At 37.5% G+C, this 16619-nt stretch overlaps 2 protein-coding genes across 3 annotated transcripts; one reads left to right on the top strand and one right to left on the bottom strand.

Annotated features, from left to right (window-relative positions):
* Nucleotides 1-245: 245 nt before the first annotated feature.
* Nucleotides 246-12519, bottom strand: LOC121737730 (wolframin). 2 transcript variants are annotated; one of them, XM_042129419.1, is made up of 9 exons: nt 12382-12519; nt 11883-11987; nt 11128-11227; nt 8357-8476; nt 6922-7034; nt 4159-4263; nt 1787-2967; nt 957-1447; nt 246-663 (listed from the first exon to the last, which is right to left on the bottom strand). In XM_042129419.1, exons 1-9 carry the CDS (start codon nt 12413-12415, stop codon nt 294-296), a joined length of 2619 nt encoding a protein of 872 aa, XP_041985353.1. In that variant the 5' UTR covers nt 12416-12519; the 3' UTR covers nt 246-293. The 2 variants fall into 2 exon arrangements, with proteins under 2 accessions (XP_041985353.1, XP_041985352.1); XM_042129418.1 differs by having other exon boundaries at nt 11883-12031; nt 12382-12433.
* A 2234-nt stretch (nt 12520-14753) lies between these two features.
* Nucleotides 14754-16614, top strand: LOC121737751 (protein SHQ1 homolog). Its single transcript, XM_042129437.1, has one exon. It carries the CDS (start codon nt 14830-14832, stop codon nt 16243-16245), a length of 1416 nt encoding a protein of 471 aa, XP_041985371.1. The 5' UTR covers nt 14754-14829; the 3' UTR covers nt 16246-16614.
* The last annotated feature ends 5 nt before the right edge of the window (nt 16615-16619 follow it).

The following is a 16619-nucleotide window of genomic DNA, read 5'->3' as shown; positions in this document are numbered from 1 at the left end:
AGTCGCTACGTATGTAATAAATATATTATTAATTTGTCAATGATATTTATACCACTAAGTAGATATTATTAGAAACCGAATATAATTTAATAATACTTTATTTTCAGTCACTGGCCAATTCATTAAAGAGTAATTTAATTTGGTTACTACTCATAAACAATAATAATTAGTACATTTTCTCACACACTCATTTAAATTCATAATTTTATGGTCGTAAAATATTACAAATGTTAAAACATTTTTTATGTTTTCAATATTGTATATTATAAACTTTAGTTTTAAAATCGACTACATTATTTAAACACTACAATCGGATTCAGTAAGAAATTTAGAATATGCTTTGTAGAAACGACACAATCATTCACAATAGTTCTCAGTAACTCCGAAGTTTTAGAAGAAGACAGCACTCTAGAAGTGACTATACCTCTCGCTTTCTTACACTCGACACAGTCTATCTCGCTCGCACGTATGTTTATCTCTTTCGAGCCGATGTCATAGGAGTCTTTTTCGTTTTCTAGCACACCTCTGAAGCGTATTTTGTCGTCTGTTCGTAGTAGTTGAGTGAAGTTTTTAAAGTAGTGGTCGAAGAGTAGATTTATTTCTGCATGTCGTTTTAGAAGACCGCCGCTCGCTTCCATATTGACTGTTACTGTGATTGTATACCTGTTTGGAAAATAAAAAAAATTAAATCTTTACACTTGTAATTTATAACTGTACGTTTATAAATGCATCAAATAAAAATACACTTTATATTTTAAAGTTTACACGTTATGAATATAAATATTTTAAAAACTCTTTTTAAAAGTGTGTCAAATGTAGAATAAGTATAACAAATGTAGAACAAATTGCATTTAATGTTCTCTTCTCTAAGTGAATTAAAAATAAATAGTATTGTGTTTGTCTATGCTTTATTTTTCAGGAGTCAATAAGTTTACGTAAAAATTAGGAATACTCACTCGTCATAATTCTTCAAATGGCAAACTTTACCAGTCTGCCGTGCCACTGTTCTTGAGAACTCACATCCTTCACTTTTATCACATTCCACCGAGAACTCCTCACCATAATAACACTTGAAATACTCCGATAGAATACCGGGTAGCCAATTCGCTATGTCATTTAGTGTATTCTTGACACTTTGCAACTTCACTTCCTTAACATAGCCCTCCCAATTGACATTCACGCCGTGCAAGATGGCGCACTTTATCTGCGTGGATGCCATGTTGGATTCTTGCCAAGATGGCGCGTGACATTGTCTGTAGTAGTCATCCCAGGATATGTGGTAGGCGTTTTCGTCGTATTCGGCTATGAAATCGGATTTTAGCATGTTTTTGATGCTGTTCTTTTCGTCTCCAATCAGTTCTATGAGGCCTGAAGGTATGCCTTCGTCTTGCACGTTAACTATAAATTGATTTCCGATATACAGAAGTGCTATTAGTCCTATGAATAGCTGGAAAATAGAAAAAAAATGCTGTCAAAATTAAAAAATAAGTGACTAGGTAGTCAAAGCAGCACCACCTATTATTATTATTTGGAGAACAAGAGCGCCTACGCCAAAAGTCAAGTTTTCTAAGTTTTTTAGTGACAGTTTAAAAACACTTCAGTTAAAAAGTTCACTTTAAATATCAACATTCAAACATACAAAAAAATATTAAAGGAATTATTAAAAGTTTCTTAGGTTGGGTTGCACCAGAGGCGTGGTTAAATTAAAGTTATGGTTAAAGTTAACCAAACCAAAGATTTGACATTTTGCATTATAGTTAATGTATAATAAGTATTGGGTGCTTACCTGAAAAGGTGTAACAAATTTCTTCGTAGCTTCCGACTTAGCCAGCAAGCAAGTTACCCCCAAACCAATAACAAACCCAACCAAAATTGCCACGGTGTAAAAAACTTTCGACAAAGTCACATATTGGAGAAAAGCGAAAAGAGGCAGGGTTACCGTGGCTATACCGATGAGGGGGAGGAATAGGAAGGAGCAGACCAGAGCCAGGGTACCTCGTATCAGACCGTAGGTTGTACAACCATGGGAACATGTTATGAACATCTGTAACCAACTCAGAGTAACACAATGCGGTAGGGTATACTTCAAAAAACCCTGCCAATTATTTCTTCGAGTCATTATAATGAGAATCACTGGTATTAAGAGTGAGAAGAAGAAGCGAGCATTCAAGCAAAACTCGATACTATTGCCTAGGATATAAGAGGGATAATTCGATATATGCAAATCCAGGAATCTCCAACCTTGGTGTACCACGGTGTCCTTTTCGTATGGATACTTAGCTAGGACGTTGATTCCAAAAGAAATTAACGCTAGCACGTCCGGATAAGATTGCTTCGTGAAAGAGAAGAGAGATAGGAACATGAGACAGAAAGATAATACGCAGAATTCAGAAAACGGTACCCATTGGGTCGCTATGAATGGGTAAAGGAACAAATTTATGAATAACGCTAGGAAAAACTGTATGAAAGGAGCTAAATTGTTTCTGAGGAACAAATTTTCAGATTCATCTGGTTGTAGATTCCCATCGCTGTACCTCAGAAACAAACCTGACCATTTTCTGAAATCCACAAACTGTCTTTTAGCGTGTAACATTTTGAAAGTACATATAACCATTGCAATGATACTAATATAGTACAAAATAAGGGGCACCAAATGATAGACATTCTCTGTACTTATAGACAAATAGGCGATTAAAAGAAGAGATAGTTCTATATTTGAGAGGCGGAAAGAAAAATTTCCGAAATAGATGAGAATTTTCAGGTACAAAATCTGTATGAATAGTAGGGGGTGGAGAAAAGCTTGCTGCATTATGGGGATATGGTCTAGGGCCTTAATACTAGGGTCTGTTAGGGTCAGCTCGCAACTGATCAGGGGCAACTCGCCCTGACAGTAGTTGACAGCCGCTGTCACCAGGTTGTCAACTGTCAAATTGCGGATTTCCTCGTTTTGACACCGGTCGGGATAGTCTGTAAAAAAAAGACGGAAAAAGAGATGGTAAACGTTATGTTATGAGTTTACGCTGCGCGAAACTTTGAGATTGCTCGGCGCCGTACGCGTCGAACGCACCGCATAGTACACGAAACGCGGCGCACACGGTGCGGACGAATGTGCGAGGTTTCACATCATTTCATACAACGGATTCTAAAATGCGGCGCGTTCGTTTTGATAAATGTGCGATCATCTTAAAGATTAAATGATATTTAATCACAAGTATACAAAATACAAATATACTTTGGTGACATAGATATCGAACTCTCCAGCGTTCGGAACTGTACGATAATTATCGTACGCATACGATAATTTTGAGCCTACGTACGATGTACGATAGCATATTGTACGATAATTTTTCTCATTCATCGATGCAAAAATTGAGAATTTAATTAAACTAGATATCGCCCAATGGTCGAAATTCGACCTTAGTTTCAACGATATTAGGACGACTAAAAAAATATTGACTATCATATTTTTTTCAACTTAATTGTCTCTCGGACTTAACTCATCTCAGATTGGCCATGTAAGCATTGTCAAATAGTATCTAAGATTCAATAAAAAAAAAACTAAATATTATCCATTTTTAATTTGTCACCTTGTTGTCAACAGATTTTTTTATGGGAAGCATAAATAAAAGAGTAAAATTCGTATGTATAGGCTTGTCACTCAAAAATCTGTCATTTTTCCTAGTGTGTGTGTTGTAGTGTGTGTAACGTTTTATTTGTTAAAAAATGTATGATAAAAGCATAATTTCAAAATAATATTAGCTCTATGCACTCCTTCACCATATAAACTATAACTGTGCAAAATTTCATTCACCAACGTTTCCCCATTTTTCGTCAAAAGGGATACAAAGTTTTTGGCTCACGTATTAATATATAGATATTATTTCACTCATATTATGTCATTTTATTTTGTCCAATATAATACCGGGAAATACAAGTTCTCTATTCCTATTGGTTCTTACGATCCGCTCTGATAAGTTTCACCACGGCCTGTAACTTTATCCAGCGCCTGTGTCCACGCCAGTGTCCACGCTTTCTTATTGGTTAGTATAGTATCTAAGTAGTTAGTATAGTATAAGAGAATATAAGTTCAGTGTTGCCAACTATGACTCTCAATAACAACTTGCCCATGTCACAGTTATGCCACCACCTATTACTCACCATCGTCAGCATCCTGAGCTGTTCTGACAGTGCCGTTGGTGTGCACGTGGTCTCCGGCCTGCAGGGACGGCTCCAGAGCCTGTTCGTGATCTTCCACCTCATCGTCTGTTAGGGGCCGTTCATTATTCATGCGATTTATAATATTAAAAATGGTGTTTTTATACAAATATATATATATATATATATATATATATATATATATATATATATATATATATATATATATATATATATATATATATATATATATATATATATATATATATATATATATATATATATATATATATATATATATATATATATATATATATATATATATATATATATATATATATATATATAAAATCATACCCTGGGTGATACATAGTTTAATATTATGCGATTCAGATATTTATTTATTACTTATGTGATTTTTTGCTTCTAAACTAATAAGGTCAGGACTTCTAGTGACTCATTGATTAATTTTGAGTATAGGTACATAATATAAAGAGACGGTGCCTTACTCCCGAAACTGATATCAACTTGATACGAGTCTGATTTCGATTTCGTTTTTGATGTCATTGTAAAGGCCCGTATTCACTTTCATTAGTAGTAAGTGCAAGTTATTAGGGCAGGTAATTAGTTATTAGGAAAAAGTAAGTGTGGACAGCGACTGACTAGTGCAAGTGACTAGTCGGCTGCGTAGTAACGCGATTAGAACTGTATTCACTTTGATTAGTGATTAAGTGCAGGTAACTAGTGCGGGTCATTAGTGATTAGGAGAAAGTAAGCGTGGACAGCGACTGATCAGTGCAAGTGATTAGTCGGCTGCGTAGTAACGTGATTAAAAGCGTGTTCTATTTTCTGCGAGTGCAAGTGCGAGTACCCACGTCCCGCGTGCCCTTTCTCCCTTCAATCGCAGCGTGCCGGCCAGCTATGAAATTGAGCTTTATTTTTTCTCAAAGATCAGGTAGACCTTCAGATAAACAAAAAATAATAATAAATAGATAAACATTGTTTTATTTCTGAATAAATTTAAAGCAAATGTTTTCAGAATGTTGAAATACAGCTTTCCGAAACTTAGGAAGGCCTGGCCGTCACAGGCTCTTGGTCCAGTAAATAAGATAGATCATTTTTTAATTTTTTGATCAACTTTGAATTCATTCTGGGGACAATGGAAATTATCACTATACTTACCTAATTTATTTTTTCTATCAATTTAAAGAAAGTTTTTAATTTATCAGAATAAAGAGACGACCTCTGTGGCTCAATTAGTTGAGTGCATGAAGCTAATACAAAGATGTGGTAGCTCAAGCCGCGGGTTCGAATCCCGCCGATGGAACAAAAAGTTTTCAATGTTCCCTGGTCTGGAGACTGGATGTGTATGAAAATATATTAAGTGTATAATATAGTATAATAAAAATCTTAAACAATATAATATGTATATTGTATACCTATCCATGTCCAAACCGGTGTGGGAGCTATTATAATTATTATTATTATACCTATCCATACTAATATTATAAATGCGAAAGTGTGTCTGTCTGTCTATGTATATTCTGTCTATCTGTATGTCTGTCTATTACCACTTCACGCCCAAACCGTTAAACCAATTTTGCTCTTTAGTATGGATATACTTTGAGCCCCGGGAAAGGACATTGGATACTTTTTATCCCGGGAAAATGTACGGTTCCCGCGCGATAAACGATTTTTGGCGCAACGGAGTTGCGGGCGTCATCTAGTTTAGTATAAAAGTATTAAATATTATATTTCCGTTGTCTGGTACCCGTAACAAAAGTCCTTCAGGAACTTAGCACGGGGCCAGACTGACGTGGAGTGAAGCGTCCATAGATATGATATTACTATTATATTATATTAAAAGTACAAAAGCTTCCAAAAGAGTTTCCGTTTCAGACAGCACCGCAGTTAATACTTCTTTGGGTACTTCTTGCAATTGCAAGCTCGCTTCTCGATGTTCGTCCGTACGAACGTCGCAGGTGCGGCAACGCACCTGCAGCTCTTCTGATGTTGCGAGTGTCCATGGGCGACGGTAATTGCTTACCGTCGCCCATGTCGCGTTTGCTCGTTTGTACCCTTCGTTCATAAAAAAAACCTTTAAAATATAAATGTTGAGATTCCTGGAAGAAAATCCAGGAATCGCAAAAGGGTACATGCGGGCGAGCCAAGCTAAGCACGATACCAAACTTAAATGGGATGGGTATAGCTGTAGAGCTTAACTCCATTGGAGGTGCCATCAATCACATTAAAAAAGCTTGCAGGCGAGCTATATTATTATGTTAAAATAATGATGAATTAATATTTATTATCAACAAAAAATGAAACGACACCATACCAATCGATACCACAGTGACCCTAAAAACGTTTACAATACCTAACTCGGCAACAATCGATCTCAATAGATGTCGATGCCTCTGTTGCTACCGTGAAATTTGACGTTTGTAAACGATCTGAAAGTCGATTCACAGACAATGTTGTTTGTCGCGAGCACCAAAGATTTCGATTTGGCGAATGTTTCGATGCTGATTAGTTCCAAATTAAGCCACGGCCCGATCGTGCGCTAGCATAGCTGTAAGGAATAGCAAAATAAGGAATAGTTTCAAACCGATCCGCAGCACGATCGTGCGCTATTTTAGATGTCTAAAGCATGTCTAAAGTGTCAAAAACCGTTGAAATCGATATCACTTTCGGGAGTAAGGCACCTGGTGAACTTCGTCTTTGTCAAAAGGCGAAGTTCATTAGGTCATCATTGATAATAATTACCTCCATCTTCATTCTCATTCTCAATGTCGGTCTTGTTGAGTGTGGTGGTGCAGATCTCGCGGATGCGGCGTTCCAACTGTGCCGTCGTTATGTACTGCTCGCCGTTCGATAGACTGTCGACATGTTATAAACATAGATATTATAGTCATAGTCAAAATGGACTTATCCATTTTGACCACCAGTGGTTTATATAAATAAAATAATAAATAAAATAAAAATTGTTTTATTTCTGAATAAATTTGAATCAAATATTTTCAGAATGTTGAACTACATGTTGCCTACCACCGGTTCGGGAACTAACCCGGCGAGAAGAACCGGCGTAAGAAACTCGCACGCTCGCAAATATAACAAACTCGCACGCTCGCAAATATAACAATTGAATTAAGTTCTTTAAGGTGCGCGTCCACCGGATCGGAATCGGAGCGAACGGATTTGTTACTTTGTATATTGATTTGAACTATGGTACTGCGTGCACTGGATCGGCATTTCTGCGTCTGATACGGGCGATACCGGCGTTTTTGCTGATGACGTCATCCACAGTGAACGCTTGATTCTTGAATTCTGAACTTTTCTTGTTCTGCGGGGCTAAAATGGTTACATTTAGCAATTCCTTTCAATCAATTCAGCAAATGAATCGTCAAACTGACAAATGTCAAATCAGTACGAATTACTTGACATGAATTGCGAGCATAGTTGCATTTTGCGATTTTAAAATAATGAGTCATATTATGAAAATTCATATCATGATTCACCAAAACGACCATTTTAGCCCCCGCTCATGTGTTTGCGATTTGTGATGAGGCGATGGCAGTTGCTTTACAAAAACCTAAATTGCCGATGCTGAATCCAAATGCAGTGAACGCACCCCATCGGCACTTCGTAAATGACGATGCTCTGTCCGCTCCGTACTCTCCAATTCCGTTCCAGTGGACGCGCAGCTTTAAAGGGGTGACAGTTATTGACAGGGGGTCAATGTACGCTACCGCCAGATCACGCCATGTTCACTTTTTTTAATGAAATATGGGGCAACCGAGCAAACGGGTCACCTGATGGAAAGCAACTTCCCTCGCCCATGGACACTCGCAGCATCAGAAGAGCTGCAGGTGCGTTGCCGGCCTTTTAAGAGGGAATAGGGTAATAGGGGAGGGGAGGGTAGGGATGGGAAGGGAAGGGAATAGGGTAGGGGATTGGGCATCCGGTAAACTCACTCACTCGGCGAAACACAGCGCAAGCGCTGTTTCACGCCGGTTTTCTGTGAGAACGTGGTATTTCTCCGGTCGAGCTGGCCCATTCGTACCGAAGCATAGCTCTCCCATGTTAGCTAGACAAACCCACAACCTCTGTGTAAATGTTTAAACAGTAAATAACATAAAACAGCTGTACAGAGCCAAGCTCACATATTTTGATCATGGAGGTATTAGGATATCGTACTCACCTGGCGAACAGGTCTCTGGCGGCCTTCCTAGCCACCGTCTCCTGCCTGCTGGCTGCGAGGCAGGACTTCGCCCGGACTATCGGGGCGCTGTCCTCATCTATCACACCACTCCGGATACATCTGAAAGTTTGAAGTTACTGTGAGGGTGTGGTCTTAGGCAGCCCCTAAACCTACGATAATATTGAACAATATTTTATAGTAGAATAACATTAAAAGGCGCTTTTGTTCAATATTAACCCTAGGCCATCAATTATATTGCACAATTCGTAATATTGGACAACTTAGCATAGAAAGAGGGTACAATAGACATAATATAATAGTTACACATGCGCAGTGACGTATTAAGTCTACTTGATGCCCTAAGCAATCCATGCCTGTGGGCCCCCCTATCCGTATCTCAACTAGAATCGGTCTTTGAACCTTTACTCTTCTGGTGCCCCCTCAGACGTGATGCCCTAGGCAATTGCTTAATTTGATTAAGGGCTAATCCGTCACTGCACATGCGTCTAACGTCACGAAGCTTCGTGCTATGAGACGATACTATTGGACGATCTGCGTGTATCGTATCGTTTTTAGCTAGAAGCACTACGCATATGCGGCCGCGGCATTACAGACACAAAGGAGATCTGTCAGTTTGTCCCTAATGTCAGTGTTTCTATTATTTTACATTTATTCTGTGGATATGCCAGTCGTTATTTTTCTATATCCATACTAATATTACAAATGCGAATGTGCGTCTGTCTGTTTGTTACCTCTTTACGCTCAAACCACTGAACCAATTTAGCTGAAATTTGGTATGGAGATAAGTACTTATAATGAGTCCCATTATTATTAAATATTGTAGGCGACGCACTACATGACTACACCATAGGCCATAAGTTATAATAAGTTATTAGAATTAGTTCTTTGTAAGAATACAATGCAAGGTCTATGTTGTAAGTTTAAATAATAAGCTCTTTGTATTGGTTTTGAAATATTGCTAACACTCTGTATGCTTTCGATAAATAAAGAGAAGGTGCTGAAAGAGCGTTCCCACAAAAAAGGGTCCCCGGGCCCACAGTCCACAGCACAAGTCGCAACCAAAGCCGCACGTAAGTCGCACGCGAGGTGACACTCAACTTATTGAACACTCCGATGCACCATAGTTTTTCTAATTCGTGGTTTTATTAAATTCCCTATTTAAAATATATTATTATTATTTATTTACGATGGTCAAATAACAAGATGTAATTCTTTTGTTTCTTGTGTTTGAGTCCCAGGAAAGGACACAGGATACTTTTTGTCCCGGAAAAATGTACAGTTATCGCGCGATAAACGATTTTTGGCGCATCATCTAGACATAGATAAGTAAGAAAAAATCATACACAGTCTGCGTTAACTCTGCATGAACACTTTCCCATCTTGATTTCCACATCAAATAATTTTGAGACTTTACACACATCACGCAAGTATCAAAACTCATCGACTATTCTCATTGTGATTTCAAGTGTACAAAGGCAGTTATTGTTTACAGTTTACAAACGATTGATGTTTACAATTTACATTTAACAAGAATGACAATAATGGAATCATGAGTAGATATTAATCGAACAACACAAAACAATTTTTAAGTTGTACCAACTTCTTTATATGATAATTTTTTAACAGTTTCCAAAAAGGAGGTTATAATATGTTCCAAACTTAAACTAAAAACTCCAATCTCCTTGAAAAAACCTTCTTTTTATTTACACTTACAAACTACTGTATGATACATATAATCATGATAATATGTATCATACAAACTACATTTTGGAGATTTGACTTATCAGAATAAGTCTGATTTTGCTTTGATATTAAATGAGAATAGCAATAAGCATTCAGTAGTTTTATTATATCCAGACTGCAATTTACCCATGTATTAACTGTTTTGTAGGATAATTTAGCATATTTTAATAAACTCCTTGTTTATTCTCTAGTTTTTTTTATTTTTTTATTTATGAAATAAGGGGGCAAACGAGCAAACGGGTCACCTGATGGAAAGCAACTTCCGTCGCCCATGGATACTCGCAGCTTCAGAAGAGCTGCAGGTGCGTTGCCGGCCTTTTAAGAGGGAATAGGGTAATTGGGGAGGGTAGGGATGGGAAGGGAATAGGGGAGGGTAGGGCCTTCCCTACCCTCCCCTATTCCCTTCCCCTACCCTATTCCCTTGAATAGGGTAGGGGATTGCGCCTCCGGTAAACTCACTCACTCGGCGAAACACAGCGCTAGCGCTGTTTCACGCTGGTTTTCTGTGAGAATGTGGTATTTCTCCGGTCGAGCCGGTCCATTCGTGCCGAAGCATGGCTCTCCCACGTAAAGTTTTATTCAGTGCCAAAAAATATTAGAAAAATTAAATCCAGACTAATATTATAAATGCGAAAGTGTGTCTGTCTGTGATTTATATGCAGATATGTCTTAGAATCCTGGAATTATAAAATAACTTGTTATAATAACTAGCCATCTAGTTTATATTATAGTGTAAGGGTTTTATAAATAGTACTAAAGATATTTCCCTACTATCAAATCAAACATACAAACTAACAAATATGTAACAAACAGGGCCCCCGCTACCATATGTGCAATGTGTGCAATGCACACGGGCGCCATCCTCTTTGAGCGCCAAATTGCCATCTTTAGGGGTGTCAAAACCAAGGTCCCAAAAAATTTGCCTAAAGGGGCGTCAAAATCCTTTTTTTGCACACAGGCGCCAGTAGCCCTTACGGGGGCCTTGGAAACAAAATAATTTTATTTACCTTCTTAACATTCTTCGAGCTTCTGGGTGTGCCTGTTCCGTAGCACATATTAGCCAGTCCAATGCTTGTTTAAAATTTGATATTTTATCTGCTTCCAATTCTGCAAAAATAGAATAATAAATATTAGTATTTTGTTAATACTTTTTTATAATATTTTTTTTATGAAATAAGGGGGCAAATGAGCAAACGGGTTACCTGATGGAAAGCAACTTCCGTCACCCATGGACACTCGCAGCATCAGAAGAGTTGCAGGTGCGTTGCTGGCCTTTTAAGAGGGAATAGGGTAGGGTAGGGAAAGGAATAAGGTATGGGATTGGGCCTCCGGTAAACTCACTCACTCGGCGAAACACAGCGCAAGTGCTGTTTCACGCCGGTTTTCTGAGAGAACGTGGTATTTCTCCGGTCGAGCTGGCCCATTCGTGCCGAAGCATGGCTTCCCACGTACAGTGGGAGTTAAGTAATATTGTGTCTGACTGTAATCTCTTTAATTCACGCATTTACTTACATGGAAGAAATTGTATCACTTTGAGCTTTGAGCACGACAACCAAAGCAAAAAAAATCAATAACGAAAATAAACCTAACACCTCCCACTCCGGCCAGCTGACATTTGCACAGCGGTGCGGCGTTGCTGTGCATCATCCTACGTTGTTTCAGTTCAGCACAGTGTTTTTAATTTTTGTTAAGGAGTACTGTACATATTGTACAGAATGTTATATATGGAGAGTTGGGCAGTGTTATAATAGTAAGTACTTACCACATTTCTCTTCCAGGAGTTGTTTAGCCAAAACTACTTGAGACTCGGCACATCCGTCCTCCGCCAACTGATTCCGGAGTCTTCTCAGCGAGCCTTGTGGACCATCTGTGGAGAATTCATTCCAAACAGTATAGAGTAGGTGGGTCATGCTTGAAACCATCATATCATTTCACAAGAATAAAATATTTATACTTAACCTAGGTTTATGGATAATTATAGCTAGTTATGGATCCAGCTAGATAAATCCTTAAGAAAATTCGAGAATTGAAGCGTTTCTTTCAATATTTGTCTTCTCTTACAACACTATTTAGCAGAATTCGGTGTAGTAAATATCATAAATGTTAACTTTTTATCGAACAAAAATCCAGAATGGTGCATTATTATTTAAATTGTATATTTAGCATGCACGGCACCGAAATATTTCATTTAATAACAAACTAAAATCATTATACTTGCTGTATTATGTACGGTACATAAAATTACCATAAAATACACTTACCATGAAGATTCCAACGCTTACGCCCAGAAGGCATTGTATCACATTACAATTTTAGTATCACCACGAAAATCCTTTATAAATCTTCAATTAATTGGAGACCAAACTTTAAATTTCAATAATTTGCACAAAATTCGCAAAATAATATTGACATAATTTTGATTAGTGACGCTGTCAAAAAATTAGCACAAGTGTTGCAAGATTCGCCCACATGTATTTCGCAACTTATCTACAAAAAGTAAAAGAGGCTGTCTGTCCTTGAGCTTTTCACACGAGACCTAATAAAATACACATAAAAAGACAATTATTTAACTCTTTATTGCCATTAAATATATATTGAACAACCGCATCATAGCAAGACACAAGACAAGACAAAATGAACAAAAATATCTAAGCGGGTGGGCTTTCAAAAATAAACTTTATACAAAAAGTTGGGGTTGTTAAAGGAAATATATTTTTAGACGTCGTAAATTCAGTGTAACGGTAACAAAACGCCTCAAACAACTTTAAGCCCGGCCGCACATTGTCCGAATTCTGATCAGAAACAGTTAAATTTCGCCGGACCGCCCGCGCCACCCCGCACACTATCCGAAATATCCTTCCGGCGAGTTCGAGCTCACTCGGCTCAGTACAAAATGTAAGAGAGAGCACGGACGTTCAACTGTTTCTGATTAGAAATTTCGGACAATGCGTGCGGCCGGGCTTAGATAGATACAGTGTCTACGACAGTGTTTATCAACCTGTAGGGGTCACGAAGTTTTTGCAGGGGTATCGTCAGAGATCAAGAGAAATATTTCAATAAAGAAAACAATTATTATTACTATTTATTTTTATTAGCAAAGTATATTAGAACTCAAATAACTATTTAGGGTCTACAATGTGGTTTCTGGAGTCTCTGGACCCTCAACCCTATTTGTCTGTCTGTGTGATATTTTCAATAAGTCAGATAAAGACAAGCCGACCTTACATTATAATAATAATTATTATTATTTTCCTTTTAGTTATGATAATATTTACCAAAATATGCACTATCAACGAAATATTGCCAAAATATGCATTATCGCCTAAAAAGTGCCATTATATTATGCATTTGCATATGCAAATGCCTCTGCAAAATATGTCTAGACTCATCAGCAATAATTTAATACATTTCAGTCGCATGCCAAACTTTGGCCACGTTTTAGGGTTCCGTACCCAAAGGGTAAAAACGGGACCCTATTACTGAGACTTCTATGTTTCTCCGTCTGTCTGTCTGTCTCCAGGCTGTAACTCAAGAACGGTAATAGCTAGAGAGTTGAAATTTTCACAGATTATATATATCTATTGCCGCTATAAGAACAAATACTAAAAACAAAATAAAATTAATATTTTATTTATTTATTTATTTATTGTTAATGATCTAGCAGCATTTTGCTGATAATGACCATATCACACAATGTTGTAATTCACACACTCGTTATTAATTTCTTTTGCAGGACTTATTTGTCATCAACCATTTGTCAAGTCTATTTTTAAAGCTGTTAACAGTTGGTGCAGATACAATATCATCGGACAACATATTCCAAGTCTGCACAACTCTATTGCTTAGGAAGTTGTGAGCTACAAGCGAGTTCGCTGGTGTACGTTCTAGTCTGAGATGATGACCTCGAGTTGACCTGGATTTCACATCTTTCCTAATGTAAATATCTTCAAGCTCTGGCACGCTGTAACAATGTGTTAGTATTTTGTATGTCTCTATGAGGTCTCTACGAAGGTGCCTGTCTTCTAGCGTCGTGAGGCGCAATGCCTTTAATCTATCTTCATAGCTCATATGTCGAAGTGCTTTCGGTATTTTTGTTGCCTTTCTTTGTACACTTTCTAAAAGATCAATATCCTTATGAAAGTAAGGACTCCAAATTTGGAATCCATATTCCAGTAGTGGGCTTATGTATGTTTTGTATATTTTCAAAAAAGGTCAATTGTTACAACTTGAAAGGTCCTCTTAACCAAGTAAACAAACGAGTTGGCTTTCTTGACAATATGTTGATCCCATTTTAAGTTATATTTGATGGGGGGCTCCCATACAAAAACAATTTTTGGCCTAATTTTGCTTTATAATGGTACGGAATCCTTCATGCGCGAGTCCGACTCGCACTTGGCCGATTATTTAGTATGCTGGTTGTTCTGGGTTGTTTTGTTTAGTTAATAAAGAAATGATATTAATCAAAAGGTTTATTTTCTCTCCAAAATAAGGGATTTTTTTGTATTCGGAATTACGACAGCTGGATATCTTGGTACGTGACTACGAGTAAGTAACTTGTTGTATCCAGTTATTTTTATTAAAAAAAAAACATTGATTGTAATCTGTGCTTGTCAATAATGTCATTTGTCAATAAAAATCAAAATAATATAAACATCGCGCATGTGAAATTGGTTTTTCTCATTTTATGTCGTAAATGGTTCAATAATAAGATGCTTACTCCACGTTTTAAGTTAACACAAGATGATAACCATGTGTATATTACCATTAACGCGCCGTATACAAATATACGAGAAACCGAAGTGGATGTTGATGGTGAGAATTTCCTCTTTGTCTCCAGTCCTTACTTCCTTCGATTGCGATTGCCCGGCAAAATTGTCGAAAGTGAACGCTCTAAAGGATCCTACGTCTGCGATTCTGGGGACTTCACGTTTGTTTTCGACAAGGAAACATCAGGGGAACATTTCGAAAATTTAGACATGATTACGAGTTTGCTGGCGCCGAGAGACATTCCAGACGTGAACCCCGACTTGATTCAGATGCTAGAGGAGGACGGGGTGACTGTCGAAGACGATAACGACGACAGCGATAGCGTAAACTCGGAGAAATATACGTATGGGTTCGGAAATAAGATTTCTAACCAATTCTGTGAGATAGGCACTGAATTTCCGCAGATTTTTGAATTAAAAACGCCAGAAAACGTCCCAGTTGAAGAGAGGCATGAATTGCGGCAGAAATACGAAAACCTCAAGTTTTCTTCCGATCACTACTTAGCTGATTTGTATGAAAAAGAATTGATTGAACCGTACCTTGTGTGTGTGGCGAAATGGGATGGACCTGACTTCAATATTGAAGTAGATACAGCTTTCGATGACGAAGAAGTGAGCGTTTTAAAAGAATTACCAAATAAACATTATATTTTAACGAGCACTGAGAATAAACAGGTTCTATTGGGTCTCATAGATATATTGTTTGGTTACTGTTACGATAAACGAACCACAATGGATGAGAGTACAATTGAGTCCAGTTGGACGATTAACAAGCTGTCCTCCACATTGAGCTGGTTTTGTGTTTTTAATGACTACAAAGAAGTTCTCGTTGCATGTTACAGACGGGCACTGATATATCCGATATTCCGTAACTTTGAACTCTGCAACAAAGTCAAGCAAGATCTCCTATCATTGCTGCGTAAAGGAAAGAAGTTTGTCATCAAATGCTTAGTCAGTATTTATAAGATGTTCAACAATAGTTGTGACGCCCGGTACATTTTAAATCAATTGTACATTAAGGATTATCTGGTATACATTCAGAAGATCAGGGCCGAAGAAATTGACGAGCTTTGCAATAATATAGCCAATGTTGAAGTTACAAAAGCAGACTTGGATCTCGAATTGGAAGAATATGAATCTGCTGCTGATATTGTCCGGACTGAAGAAATAATGGAAAACGAGATGGCTGTCAAAATGGCCTCAATGTCACTATTGCCAGATCTCAGACGAAATGCCTACAATTTGGAAACTGACAGTGATGAAACCGATTCATCGGATTCCAGCTCCGATTCATCAGACTCCAGCAGCGATTCATCAGATAGTTCATCGGAATTGGATTCAGATGACGATCCCCTCTGACGGTACTATTTCACACTTCTTTCATACAATGAAGTGACTGACAAAACATGCATACAGTAATTTGTTTGCGATAAGGTGAACCTAAGGGACAGACAAGATGGAAAAATAATGGAATGACTGTTAGAGCTATACTCCTAACCTGGCATATTAATTGTAATTGCAAAGATTAAAATATTACCTAAAATTTTGAATCCAGTTTAGTAAATGTTAAAATACGAATTTAAAAACTGTTTACCATAAGACTCTTCTATGTATCTTTAGAAAATATTCTATTTGTATACACACTGATTGAATCAAATCTTCACATTAAATGGTGTATTAGAAATTTTATGAAAATTACATTAAATGTAAAATATTACTCTTTTTGATATACT

This window comes from Aricia agestis, chromosome 21 (genome assembly GCF_905147365.1).
Source record: "Aricia agestis chromosome 21, ilAriAges1.1, whole genome shotgun sequence".
Classification (NCBI taxonomy): domain Eukaryota; kingdom Metazoa; phylum Arthropoda; class Insecta; order Lepidoptera; family Lycaenidae; genus Aricia; species Aricia agestis.
The sequence above is the reverse complement of the archived record's forward strand: the minus strand, read 5'-3'. Positions and strand labels throughout refer to the sequence as shown.